We start from the raw sequence: 13,235 nt of genomic DNA on the forward strand, positions 1-13,235 counted from the left end.
AACAATTAAGTGAAAAAACCAAAAAAAAACCCCGAAAATATCAAACCTAGACAACTCAATTGCGCTGTATTTCGAATATTTTTCAGCTATTTGAACTTGCAAACCTTAAAAATAATTGATAAAAATTTGGTAAATTATGTTAAAGTTATGCTTTCATTTACTGCTCATTACTGCTCATTTTCTATCATTTGAAATAAAATATTCCATCTTTATTCAATTTTTCGGAAAACGCATCCTTACATCATTCATGATATTATTTAGCCAAAAGCGCTATTATAAACGTTTTTTTCTGACCATTCGTAAACACCCACGTTTTTCAACAAACCTAACAAAATGACGTCTTCTCGTTTTTATATCTTTCATCTCCTTTTCAATCAATGTTTATAAATGCTTGCTCATCGTCTAAGAATTTGTCAATTCAAGAAAAGTCCATGTTTTGCTTCTTTTCAAGCCTACAAAACTCGAACCGTTTGCCCACTTTGGTCGTTTTGTTTACTGGCCTTTCAACTCTTTTTGATAAGAAATCACCCTCTTCCTGATAAGTGCACAACCTCGTTTCACCTTTTCCTAGGATCAAAAATGCCTGCTAGCACGTAGTCAGGAACACAAAGAGATTCGTGTTGAAGGTTATTGTTTCTTTGACCGGTTCACATAACTTTTCATGGATGAGATGCCTCCATCGGCATACTCGTATGTCTTTCCACAAGAAAGTTTATGTAGCTTCTCTTCTTTCTTCCTTCCGTGTTGTGTTCTATGCTTGTTTTCAGGATCTTATTCTAAATCAAGTGAATACAACGATAACAATCGACTTGTTCATCCAATCTTATTACTTGTTCTAAACCAGATAAGCAGCTTGATTATGCTTATCGATCACTGATTGCTTATGAAAATTCTTTGGATCACAATATCTCAACTTTCATGTATTGCTATGACATCGCTTCTAGAATATATCCTGCGCCATCTAAAATCATACTTTACATATACTTTGTGAATGCTTTTTCCATATTTTATCAAGATCATACATATACATTAAATTTCTCAGTTCTAGTTTAAGACTCCTACGTCTGAAGATTTTAAAGTAAGAGTATGTTGTTCAACTTCTGTTCAGAATGTTTAGTTCCTAATTTATATAGTTTTTCCAAAAAGTACAAACGATTTAATGGCTATTTTAATCAATCGAAAAATATTTTCCGAGTTATTCTCTCATATTGATAAGCTATTATCAACTCATTTCGACAGTCACATTTTTCGATTTCATGCTGCCGCGCTACTTTTAGAACTAATCTTTCAAAAATTCAAAAAATCCAGATTTTCGTGTCGCATTCTGCTTCCGACCTAACCCCTTTATGTTTTTCTTTTTCCGAAACGTTCGTAATCTGTTAGTGTTATCAATAAGTCAAACAAGGCGTAGGCGTCTTCCCCAAGCTTTTTTCAGTTTGTATTTGTCTTGTGAATTGCTGCTTGTTCGTTTGCAAAATGGGGTGAAAGCTGCTGTGTATGATGATGATGCGACTCTGGGATAATGACGAGAAAGACGAGTGAAATTGTTGACATTTCACAGCCACTTGTCGGCTTTTCTCGGTATGACAGAGAGAAACAGTGATAAGAGCAATCTAATTAGGGGAGTGTGTGCTGTTAAGAAAACACGTCATATCACATGTGTGAGAGCAATGTTTGGAATGTACACAAAAGGTTAGGAAGATCATTGATTGTTCTAATAAATATTTCAAGTTTAATTCTAAAGTGCTCTCTAATAATACCTAAAAAGCTTTTTGTTTCCCTAAAACATTTAATTTTTTAAATCGAAAACGAATTTTTTGTCAAAGACGAAAAAATAGCACCATTTTGCAAGCTCGAAATTTTAATAACTTGAAAAATTTTAATGATTTAAACATGCCTTCACTCTAATTCTGAGTATACTTTTTTTTTGAAAAATGAAAATTTCGGACACTTTTTCTAGAAAAGTGAAAAATAATTTTTTCGCCAAAAAAACGCAAGAAAAACGAAAGAAAAATTAAGTCCTGGATGCCACAATCACCAGAAACTACTGTCGGATCAACTTTTCTAGACCTTTTAGACAAAACCGTTTGATTGACAGAAAACATGCTTTCTCAAAATTTTGAATTATTGACATTCATTCCAAAATAATTAATTGTTCACCATTCTGACACATCATTGACGCCCTCTCATTTTCTCTCTCACTACATCTATGTCTTACACTGTCTAACATCTAACTGTGCACATTTTGCTGACAGAGCAATATTTTTTAAAATAAAGACATGTAGAAGTATTGACAGCTGACAACTCTTGTCATAACTGTTGTCCAATTGGTCAACCACTACCTACGTGTCAATTATGGTCGGTTCCACACCTTCTGTCTCATTCCAGAAGTGTTTCAAAAACACCTGCCACCCCCCTCCATTGTTTCAAGCATCGTTCGCTTCATTTCTTCTTGAGAAGACACAATTCTAGGGAGAGTGAAATCCTTTAAAACTGGTCTAATGACCGCTTCTCAGCGTTTACTCCCCCCATTTCGTCTCACACTCATTTTCGACTTTTCAGTCAGTCAAACCCGACTCAAACCGTCGTCAACAACTGTTTCTTACTTACTCTCTCAATTTCCCGAAAAAAAAGAGAATCGACACAATTTTGTATTATTCTTCGGGAGGAGGAGACAAAAAAAGGTTGTATGTGTATTGTGTTGACAAACTGTGAGGCGACCTCTCACTCACACGCACTGGTTCTCATCGTTCACCTTTCTCTCATTTTTTGTGCGTCTCGAGTAGTTTGGTAAATTTGATCAAACCTCCCCTTTCTCTCTCTCTCCCATTTTTTGTTCCCTCTGTTACCACGGAAGCGACACGTATTCCCATCTCGATTCCTTGTCATTGTCCACTTTTGATTCATTTTTCAATCTCGCCCGCTGCTTCAAATCATCTTTTTTCGTTCGCACCAACGTGTTTGTCTCCAGAAGGTTCACGGAACAGTGTTCAAACAGTTTGACAAATATTTCCTGCACCCTGGGAAAGAGTGGGCGGAGCTTAGGTCTTTGAAAAGTTTTAGTACAAGAAGAGCTTGAAACTGTAGTAGTGTGTCAGTTAGTATATAGGTTGCTTTGGATTACTATATCGTATTTCGGAGCCGGTTTCCTTTGATCTTAGCTGTATTTTCTAAAGATCAAATCAGGTCTAGTTTTGTTACACTGTTCCACCGATTTTTATTCAACGAGCATTGATTTAGAGGAAAACCATTGTTCAAAAGCCGAGCTGATGAAGCCTAGCGATTTCTACAATTCACTCACTTATCTTTACAATATCACGTCTGCTTCAACTTGAACCTATGATCCCTACACCCTAGTACCTCCACTTTTCTTTTTCTCCGAACCTCGATACCGCCGCTCTCTCCGGAGAGTATTGTCTCGAGTGGATCGCCGGGTAAAACAACCGTATCTCATCCTCTCCTTCTAATTATCACCACCGTCACTTTTTCACGCCACTATTTGTTTTCCAAGAAAACAGCTGGAGAGCTGCCAAGTGATTTTTTGTCTCTTGAGATCAACCGTAAAGTGCACTTTGATTATTCTCTCTATCAAATCAAAAGGAGCACGTGATGGAGTCCCGAAAAAAAAGCTGCGATGGCGACAAAAATGATAAGCTTGAATCACATGGTAGCGGTAACTGAATTAATGTTATCAATTTCTGGAATGTCACATATTCACCGTCTTCCTAAAATTCAGTATTTCTTTTTCGATTAGTCATCTTGCTACTTTCGATTTTTTTTTTCATTTCTCTCGTCGGTGGGAAGCGCCCACGCGCATTTCTCAATTCCGAATTCCATGACCCACAACGGGCAAATGACCCTTTCTACTTACGAGGAAAAAAGTATTGGGGAGGAGTCGGCACACAAAAGCCGCCCTTTCCTCTGTGATTTTTCATGTTTCTTTCGGACAAACATACACCACCACCACACAACCACCTTTTGCAAACTCTACACACTTCTACCGGGAGGTGACAATCTTTTTTGTTCTCCGTCGGCTTTTCATCACTTCTCTTCTTTTTTGCTGCAACATCTGCTGCACTCTCAACTGACAACGTGTTTTTTGCGTTGTTTTGTAAGTTTTTTGCTTCTTGCTCCGTGGATGAGCACACAATGTACAATGAGCAGAACACAATTGGAAGCGGCACCACGTCTAAATTTTGAAAAGTGATAGAATATTGATATCTTCATTATTGCACTGTGAAACATGGCGAGCCATATCTTTTAGCTCTCTAAAACAATAGACTCAAATTTTCATTTAACAGTTTCCAACAACTTTTAATTCAATTAGTACGCTGCCAATTCCGACTAGGTGTGTTCTCTGGGTTGTGACTGATCCTATCAGTAATCTTTTCAATATCAGAGGATCTGATCTCCTACCGTACTTCATTTCTAATAAGTGTTTGATATCCGCGGTAAACTACAAAGTGCACCAAAAAAACGTGAACTGTGAGCCTCTCAATCTCTGATCATCAACTGTTCGCCCAAATTGCACGGTGATCTGTTATCAGCTGAATTGTGTGTTCAGACTCTTCAAAAAACCATTGATGCTACCATCAAAATCATCAGCTGCTTGGTTGCTCTCTGTTAAATTTGTTTCCCTACTATTTGTGTACTACTTCTCTCATCCACTGAAAAAAAGAAACGTGTGTGTATTTATTTCTATTTTAATGCTCACCACCCAAAGTGTGCTCTTGCCACCAGAGGTCCTTTCTCTCTCTCTCACCTCCACGAGACGCAAATATTTGGAGCGGCCCAGTGGCGCCTCCCTAATAACTTCGTCGGCGATAAGATTAAGCAACACTACCAGTTGATAGGTAAGCACCAAAAATCCAAATGAGAGGGTGGAGCTTCCCCTCGGGGGCTTATTCACACAAACTGGTCTCAGAATGTTTAACACTGCATGTAGATAGATCCATCATGTGATCCAGGTGATTTCCTCTCCGGATGCTTTTCCGAGCAACATTCTTGAGCTCCGTGAGCTCGTGGAATCTTATAGTTTCATGTCTTCTTTGCGTCATTTCCTAGGTCTTTCCTAAATTTTGATACCTAGTTGGAGGTCACTTCCTGTCTCCGTCTCTCTATTCTCTATTCTTTTTTGCTTTGGGGTTTCAAATTTTGAATAGTGCCCATTAGTATCATCCCATTAGCATTTTTATTGTGCAAAAGTTGAAAAGTAATACCGCCTCATAATTTTAGTACAACTGTAATGACTTGCGTAGTTGAAAGTATTATGGAATAATGCGTTTTAGATTCAAAAAATGAACACTGCGCATGTTTATAATACAAATATAACCAGAAAAGAGTAAAAGGTATTAATCAAATAAGTTTTTTTTTTCGGAAAATTGTTCAACTACTCACGATTTTTAGACTACGATCATGAAGTTGGGTATTTTTACCAGAATTTTTGAATCTATTTTACTCCATCGAATTATTAAGACAGTATTAAAATATCCATAATTTTAAAATTTTGACGGTCTCTATATAAAAATTTCAAATAAAAATAGTTCTAGAAACATACGGATTTAAGAATAAAATTAAAATATACTTTTTGAAAATCTTCATAAAAAATTAAGTTGTTACCGAGATGTGTGAAGTAATGAAAATTTATGTATTGTTATTTAAGAACATTTCTTGTGAACAGTCGACCGATTGGGTTCTTCTTTCTCTTCCAAAATAAGAGAAAAAGAGCCGGAGGTCTGATGGTCGGAAGCCCTAGGGAGCAGCTACTGTCTGTGAGGTGGCGCCAAATCGCAGACAACTTACAAACAGTCCTCAGTTGATCCTCTACCGTGCTCTCACTTTGCACCTCTCTCACTCTCTCTGTTTCTCCTTGTTTCTCCGAAATAATCAACATTAGAAATGGGCGGATCAGGTACCCGACTGGCGCCATGTAAGCTCATCTGCGTCTCGCCGCGCCTTGCTCTTCACACTAATTAGGGGACGTTTGTGTGGGGGATTCCTATCCACACAGTTCGTTTTAGGTCTCCGATGGGTAGAGCAGAGGTGACTGAAATCGAATACCTCCACCACTTGGTTTTTTTTGTGTGTGTGTTGAAAAGCAACAAAAGAGCTCTCTGGAGCTTGACGTAAAACCTTTGAACTCTATTTTATTGTTAGGAATCTCTTCTTCTCAAAGCCTACTAAAAAGTTAAAAGAATTGGGGGCGTAAGATGATGATGATGGATAAAAAAAATACACCTACATAGCTTTTAGCCTGTTCCAGATGTGGCAGGTCATAAAAAATGGTCACATGAAATCCCGTGGGCTCACACAATCTCTTCAATCTATCTTTTCCCCCACCTTGATCAACCAGTGTTCGCTTTGTCTGTTTCTCCAAATATTTTCCTACTCTCATTGTCTCAGACGTTTTTTTCCAGCCCCCTCGCTGTTTATCAGTTGGTTGTTAGGTCCCCGGAAGTTTTTTGTTGCTGTTTTTTGAATCTTCATATCTCTATCCCTTTGTTTTCATTTTCCACACGTTGGCAACAAAAATTCTGGAATTTTTTTCCGGATCTATTCAGAATTTGTTTTTTTTTTGCTCGAAGAAAAGTTATTTTTCACTAAAACTAGAACATGAGCAAATAATTTTTTTGAACTTTCTATATTTAGTGTCGAAACAAAAAAACTAGTTGGAACTAGTTGGGCGCTACTGATAGGTTGATAACCCGCTTTTGAGAAGTTATTTGTAGACATGTCGGTCTATTTTCTCAAGTACTCATCCTATGCTACTGACTGCCTGCTATTGATGGTGCTCAGTCTTTCTTTTCGACGTACTCTTGATCGGTATCCCTCTTTTCAACTCTTGCCCATTATGTCATCATCTCTATTCTCACTATCTTTTCTTCTGTTCCGACGACCACACCCGTATTTCAAACTTTTCCATATCCCAAGCTTCTTGGTTTTGCACAAAGCAAAAATTAAATAAAGTTTCTTTCAGAATGCGGAGTCCGCACGGGACAGTGTCCACCACCACCACTATCAGCTGCTTACTATTCATTGCAGTATTACCGGTTTCAATAGAAGCAGTACAATCGACATTCAATTATGTTCCGATCGGACAAAATCCCACACTCTACACACCTGGTTTTGAACCCATCATGCACCTAGATCAGGTATTTTTTTAAGAAAACTACCCAAATAAATGCAAAAGGCATCCAAATGATCGAATATCATATGACAACGTTTCAAAAATTTTTATGCTAATCCAGCTTAAAAAATTCCAATTTTACCAACTTTTCCATGTCGCAGCAGTCGGAAATTTACTTTTATTTGATTATCATCTTTTATTGCAAATTTTGGACGTTTATCTCACACAAAAAAATACCAAAATTGGTTATGTACCTTTAGTAAAATAATATGAGAAAAATTTCCAAAATAGGCTATGAAAAATGAAAACAAAATTTAATTTCCGCAATTTTGAATCGACATAAAAATAAATTTTTATTTGGATCAAACAAAGTTTTTTTTCGGAAAATTGAAAAATAAATAAATTTCAGATGACATTCAACGATACAGTATTCTCGGACCGCGCTTTTCTTGTCGAGTTCTATGCTGACTGGTAATTTCATTTCCTTTCAAAAGACATTCTATTCAATTTTCTTTTTTTTTTTAGGTGTGGACATTGTCGAGCGTTTGCTCCATATTTCCGCCAGTTTGCCAACATGGTCCGTGATTGGTATCCAGTTGTCACTGTAGCTGTCATCAATTGCGCCGACTCATTCAATCAGGCGGCATGCCGGGAAAATGGTGTAACCTATTTCCCAATGATGAAGGTGAGACTATCATCATAATGTCTGAATGCACAGTGGCCTTTGCTTGTTATGTCATTTCTTTTTGGGTACATATTTACACTGGGCGACATACATCTATACACAAACGGTTCAAAATCAGAAGGGTGCTCTCAATTTGTGTGTGTGCGATTTGAGAGTGGTGATAGCATTTGGTTTTGGTTTTTAAGTAAATAAATAATCGAAGCTCTCTCAGCCGGACAGACGAAGATGATTTCTCGGAAATAATAATGAATCGCGCCATCCTATCACCACTGCGCACAATAACACACTGGGATTTCATGTGTGTGTGTGTGCACAGGTTTTTGATTCGAAAAGAAGAACGGATATATATTGAATGGATTGCCGAATTTCTAGAGACGCAGAGAAGGTCAATTGATAAGTGTGATAGGTTATTTCCTGGAAGAGAGTGGTTTTATGAGTCATTGATGGTGCATAGAACATGTAGATCTGGTTGATGAGTAATATATCACCCAGGCGCGAAATTTTGCGAAATACGGTACCCGGTCTCGACACGCTTTTTTTTCGTTAAATTCAAACGGTGTGGGCCTTTAAACAGTACTGTAGTTGAAAACTTTCGAAAATATATTTATTTATTTAAAAAAGCTTTTTTTCAAAACTAATCATGAAAAAAAGACTGAAAAATTGATTGAAATTCCACATTTGTAAATGTTCGAATCTACTGTACTCTTCAAAGGCACGCGACCGTTTGTAATTAAGAACAATTTGCCGTGTCGAGACGGTAAACTGTATTTTGACCCAGAAATCGCAATTGATCGTAGAGTTTTCTGAGATTTCCTAACCACTGATCATAGTAGATACTGTTGAATTGAATTGGATATATCATGTTTCGACCAAAGAATGCGAAGATCTGTTCATTGCAATGTTGACCCGCAATCGATTATTTGTTTTCTCACCACCGGATTGACGTGAATCGCCCTCTTGAACAAGGAGACCGAAAGACGTTTTTTTAAATTGAAATCTGAGAAGAGGCAATTGTGCTGCGCGTTTGTTCGTTCTTTTTTCTATTGGAGATACAAGGCGAGCAATGGGGGGACTGTTCGCACTTTAAAACAAGAAAAAAATGTGTCAAGATTTTGCAAATTAAAATAATTGAAGAAAATTCATAATTCTTACAGTACTTCGCAAGGACGGCCACAACAGCGACTCAAGGAAAACTGTTTGAGACGCCACATTCTGCTGAACAGATTCGAGATGCTTTGCTACGAACAGTTAGCAACGAGTACATGTTCAACAGGTTTTTTGTGTTAAATACAATTATTTACTAAATATTGATTTTTTTCAGATATCCTGATTGGCCAAACCTTGGACACATTGCCGTCGACAGCCGTACCACTTATGGACAACTTTGGGATGGAGTTCCACAAAAAGCAAACTATATGGCAATTCTATTTGAAGAGTATGATGGAGTTGGTGCTCAATTCGTTATGGATCTTATCTCCCGAAGTCACATTCTTGGTGCCCGCCGTGCACTTTCGAATTCACCACTCGTTCAGATGCTCAATATTCGCAATTTCCCAACTGTTGCACTGTTCAGAAGAGACCATCAACAAGCACTCTACATGCAAAGATACACAAATCAAACTGTAAAAGATATTGATGATGCTATCACAAATGATATGGAACAAGGTGGAAGACGTGCACCAATTCTGACGACGACGTTGGCTCCAGTTACAACAACCACTAATACTCCACTTATCGATTGTCACTCACATCCAGAACGGTGTCGTGATATGTATTATGTTTCTGAGACTGATATGCTCAAAGCAATGCGTATGGCTCTTCTCGACGAGGTCACCCGAGTTCCAGGAGCAATCCGAGGCGATAACTTCACCAATTTGCACGAGTTTATGACTCTTTTATCAAATGTACGTATTTTTTTAGATGAAGACAGATTTAGACAAGATCGAGATTTTTTTTTCGGGTTTTTTAAAAGAAAAAAATCGAAAAACGACATTTTTTTAATAGTTTTCAAAGAAAATCCAAAAATTGAACATAAAATCGAAAATTTCAGATTTCCCAATTTTCAGAAAAATCGAAATTTTTTAATTTTCAATTATTAATAGTTTGAGGATTTTCTCTGAAAAAAAGTTTTTTCAACAAAACAATAAAAAGTTTATCGAATTTCGTTTATTTTGATCAGAAAAAACATAAGATATAATTTTTCCAATTTTCAGAAAAATCGAAATTTTTTCGAAATATTGGAAAAAACGAAAATTCCTATTTTCGTGAAAAATCGAAAAACCAACACCCTGGCTTTGGATGCTATAAAAATTTACAAAAAATATTTTATCTCGACATTTTTCAGCACTTCCCGGTTCTTTCCTTCCAAAATGACATCAGAAGAATGCGCGCGAAGAGAACAACGTCTGTGGTGAGTAAACTTTTGATTGAAAATAATTTCCAAGAATAAATTTAAATATTTTTCAGATTCTTCGTAATTCTGAGAGAGCTCGTCTTGTGTTCACACACATGCGCGAATTCCTCGAAGGTCGCAAATCAATTGGTTCTGTCTCATCTGATGAATATCGTCGACAATTCGAAAGTGTGGAACGTGTCTACGCCAGCCCATTCCCAGTCAATTCGACATGGCAACACTGTAAAGGATCATCTCCAATGTATCGTGGATACACATGTGGTCTATGGACAACGTTCCACGCTCTTACTGTTCACACATATATTGATACAATCAAAGATGACTATGTGAATCCAATGAAACCACTGAGCACAATTCAGGGATGGGTGAAGAGCTATTTCGGATGTGAACACTGTCGTAATCATTTCATGCATATGACGACGACACTGTTCCCATTGAATGAACGACGAGTTCGTCATCCACACGATATGATGACGTATCTCTGGAGAGCTCATAATATTGTCAACAATCGGTTGCATGGTGACTCGACAGAAGATCCACAATTCACGAAAATGCAGTTCCCAGCACCTTTCTTATGTCCAACGTGTCATTCTGGAGGACAGTTTTCGCGGCGGCAGGTTTGTTTTTTTGGCATTTCTGAAAAATATAATTTTTTTTTCAGATAAGGAACTTCCTACTCCGCTATTATGGAAGCATCAAACCACATAATCGACTGGCAGATCAACGTCTCGCCTTCTGAACGAACTTATTTTAATAGTCTTCAAAAGACTTATATAATGATGTAAATAATCTCCTTCGTATTTATATAAGTTCAAGATGCCTTCTAGAATGCCTGCAATCCTAGCTCGTTCTCCCCCAATTTATAACAAGAAACGACTTTTTTACCTCGAACATATACTTTCACCTGATACTTCCTATCATTCGACCCCTTTTTACTCGTCTTCAATCCCGATCAGTTGTTATTTTCTTTTTTCCAGATTTCGATCGATTAGATGTTTTTTTTGTCCAAGTTTTTAATTCATTTCCCCCACTAGATTCCCATCATGATTCCTGACCACACACACAATTTGTATTACATTGATGCGGGTTCCATTTCTCTCTCCAATTTTGCATACCCCCTTCCACATCACCCATACTATATTCACTTTGTGCTTCTTCATTCTCTCGTTCTGACCAACCCATATTTTGCCGTCGTTCCACTTAGAAAACACGTTCCTCGAATCAGGAAAACATTTTTTTCGTCTGTCTGTTTGAATATTTGGGTATTTTTCTTCTCTTTTTCTCGATTCATTTCTGCATATTTCATCAACAGCTCGCGAATCCAATCATCATCATTTTGTTCGTCACAACAGATCAGATCACCCACCCATTTTATTGTCTCTGCTTCCAATTTATTTGTTGCCTCTGCCTTTTTCATTGCCACGTGGTGGCATGTGTGTTGTACAAACCTGACTTTTCTGAAAAAAAAAACTGAAAGTTTTCTTTGCACCATCGTCACCATCATTTTCGCAAACTACAAACATTGGAGGTCAATGGACTAGCGGGCTCTACTGTGTGAGCCACTTGAAATTTTCAAAGCGCATTTCGTTTCCGCGAATTTCGGAATGTTTACCCACACTTTTGAAACATGATGTGATGGTCAAACGGTGGCAAGGAGATGCGATGAAAGAAACGTTTTGCAAAAAGACTCAAATTACCACCATAATTTATGGGACGAAAACCGGTTAAATGCTGTAATTACACATAGTGAGGTACTAAACACAAATCTACATGGCAAAAAAAGAAGCCGTAAACGGAAAACATTTAGAGCTTCGACAACGGGACGAGGCCAGTATCAGGGGCTGAAGTAAGGATCAACTTCTGAACTTCCTTGAACTTTGGATGATCCGATCCACCGACAAGTCCGAGAATGGTAGCTTCAGAAGTTGTCAAGATAGCTCCAGCTTGTTCCATCTGTTTGAAAGCGAAATGACGATCAGTGTGACTGCGGCTGCTGACAGCGTCCACCACGACATGAACGTTCAAGCCACGTTCCAAAAGATCGTATGTAGTTTGAAGAACGCATACGTGTGCTTCGATTCCGACAAGGATCACATTTTGAACTTTCTTCAAAGTGTCTTCAGTTGGAGGAATGCACATGGAAAACTGAAATTTTTGGAATAAGACTGAATTATGAACAAAAATCTGAAAATCTACTTTCGTCTTATCAAAGATCGGAGTATTCTCGGCGAGACCTTCTTTGAGAGTTGGAACTGTGTGTCCGAGACCCTTTGGATATTGTTCAGTAACAATGGTTGGAATACTCAGGATTCTGGCAGCATCGATCAATCTACGCGAAGTTGTAATGATTTCTGGGAAGTATTTGATATTTGACCTGAAAATAATTAAATAAATTATTTTTGCTCATAAACTAGTTTCTTTCAAAACTTACGCGAACTTCTCTTGAAGATCACAGACGAAAAGAGCACTGTTCGTTGGGTTGATACGTGCGATCAGCTTACGCGCAGCCATCACCTGAGGAACAGAAATCAATAAAAAGTTGAGTGATTCGAAATTAAATAAATAAAAAACAAATGCAAACATCCACGTAAAACACAAGGATTTGACAAAAAAAGATAAATAAATGGACGGCTTTTCAATTAAAAAAAAATTTCAGAGAACAAAAATTAGTGTAAATTTACGGTAAACAACGCGCGATTCGTAATCTCGGAGTGTCGTTGCTTGAGTTTGTGGCGGTTTTTCAAATTTCAAATTTTTAAAATGTCTACTTTCCTGTTCAAATACTGATTTTCTACGTATTATTTATAATATATTAATTGTAAAATGTTTAAAGGCTCTCCAGGACAATTATAACATTAACAATTTGTGTTCACACCCTAAAAAACATAAATTCACCTGTTGATTCCGTGAATTTTCCCAAAAGGATGAAACACTGCACTGCATAAAATAGTTATATTTAATAACCTATTGATCAATTGATCACATTGCCCTGTATGGATAATTTAGGCAGT

General features: G+C 37.4%; 2 protein-coding genes and 9 non-coding genes across 12 annotated transcripts; 6 read left to right on the top strand and 5 right to left on the bottom strand.

The window, feature by feature from the left end:
• Positions 1 to 2,436: 2,436 nt before the first annotated feature.
• F35G2.16 lies at positions 2,437 to 2,583 on the bottom strand. Its single transcript, NR_056780.1, has one exon. It is a non-coding gene; the product is annotated as an Unclassified non-coding RNA F35G2.16 (non-coding RNA).
• Positions 2,584 to 3,304: 721 nt separating this feature from the next.
• Positions 3,305 to 3,444, top strand: F35G2.20. Its single transcript, NR_056781.1, has one exon. It is a non-coding gene; the product is annotated as an Unclassified non-coding RNA F35G2.20 (non-coding RNA).
• Positions 3,445 to 4,856: 1,412 nt separating this feature from the next.
• On the bottom strand, positions 4,857 to 5,001 carry F35G2.18. Its single transcript, NR_056782.1, has one exon. It is a non-coding gene; the product is annotated as an Unclassified non-coding RNA F35G2.18 (non-coding RNA).
• F35G2.8 lies at positions 4,859 to 5,003 on the top strand. The gene has a single exon (NR_056783.1). It is a non-coding gene; the product is annotated as an Unclassified non-coding RNA F35G2.8 (non-coding RNA).
• Positions 5,004 to 5,299: 296 nt separating this feature from the next.
• Positions 5,300 to 5,449, top strand: F35G2.21. Its single transcript, NR_056784.1, has one exon. It is a non-coding gene; the product is annotated as an Unclassified non-coding RNA F35G2.21 (non-coding RNA).
• A 224-nt stretch (positions 5,450 to 5,673) lies between these two features.
• F35G2.14 lies at positions 5,674 to 6,040 on the top strand. The gene has a single exon (NR_056785.1). It is a non-coding gene; the product is annotated as an Unclassified non-coding RNA F35G2.14 (non-coding RNA).
• Positions 6,041 to 6,976: 936 nt separating this feature from the next.
• Positions 6,977 to 11,708, top strand: F35G2.1 (Sulfhydryl oxidase). 2 transcript variants are annotated; one of them, NM_069913.8, is made up of 8 exons: positions 6,977 to 7,151; positions 7,536 to 7,597; positions 7,652 to 7,811; positions 8,966 to 9,084; positions 9,133 to 9,715; positions 10,156 to 10,221; positions 10,278 to 10,841; positions 10,886 to 11,704. In NM_069913.8, the coding sequence occupies exons 1-8, from the start codon at positions 6,978 to 6,980 to the stop codon at positions 10,961 to 10,963; spliced, it is 1,806 nt and encodes a 601-aa protein (NP_502314.1). In that variant the 5' UTR covers position 6,977; the 3' UTR covers positions 10,964 to 11,704. The 2 variants fall into 2 exon arrangements, with proteins under 2 accessions (NP_502314.1, NP_001367170.1); NM_001380480.3 differs by lacking the exon at positions 6,977 to 7,151 and having other exon boundaries at positions 7,532 to 7,597; positions 10,886 to 11,708.
• Positions 8,004 to 8,139, bottom strand: F35G2.19. The gene has a single exon (NR_056786.1). It is a non-coding gene; the product is annotated as an Unclassified non-coding RNA F35G2.19 (non-coding RNA).
• On the bottom strand, positions 8,698 to 8,893 carry F35G2.11. The gene has a single exon (NR_056787.1). It is a non-coding gene; the product is annotated as an Unclassified non-coding RNA F35G2.11 (non-coding RNA).
• Positions 11,709 to 11,737: 29 nt separating the features above from the next.
• On the top strand, positions 11,738 to 11,887 carry F35G2.7. Its single transcript, NR_056788.1, has one exon. It is a non-coding gene; the product is annotated as an Unclassified non-coding RNA F35G2.7 (non-coding RNA).
• Positions 11,888 to 11,915: 28 nt separating this feature from the next.
• Positions 11,916 to 12,738, bottom strand: marb-1 (Isochorismatase domain-containing protein 1). The gene is made up of 3 exons (NM_069914.10): positions 12,656 to 12,738; positions 12,421 to 12,598; positions 11,916 to 12,369 (listed from the first exon to the last, which is right to left on the bottom strand). The coding sequence occupies exons 1-3, from the start codon at positions 12,733 to 12,735 to the stop codon at positions 12,028 to 12,030; spliced, it is 600 nt and encodes a 199-aa protein (NP_502315.1). The 5' UTR covers positions 12,736 to 12,738; the 3' UTR covers positions 11,916 to 12,027.
• Positions 12,739 to 13,235: the final 497 nt, after the last annotated feature.

This window comes from Caenorhabditis elegans, chromosome IV (genome assembly GCF_000002985.6).
Source record: "Caenorhabditis elegans chromosome IV".
Taxonomy (NCBI): Eukaryota; Metazoa; Nematoda; class Chromadorea; order Rhabditida; family Rhabditidae; genus Caenorhabditis; species Caenorhabditis elegans.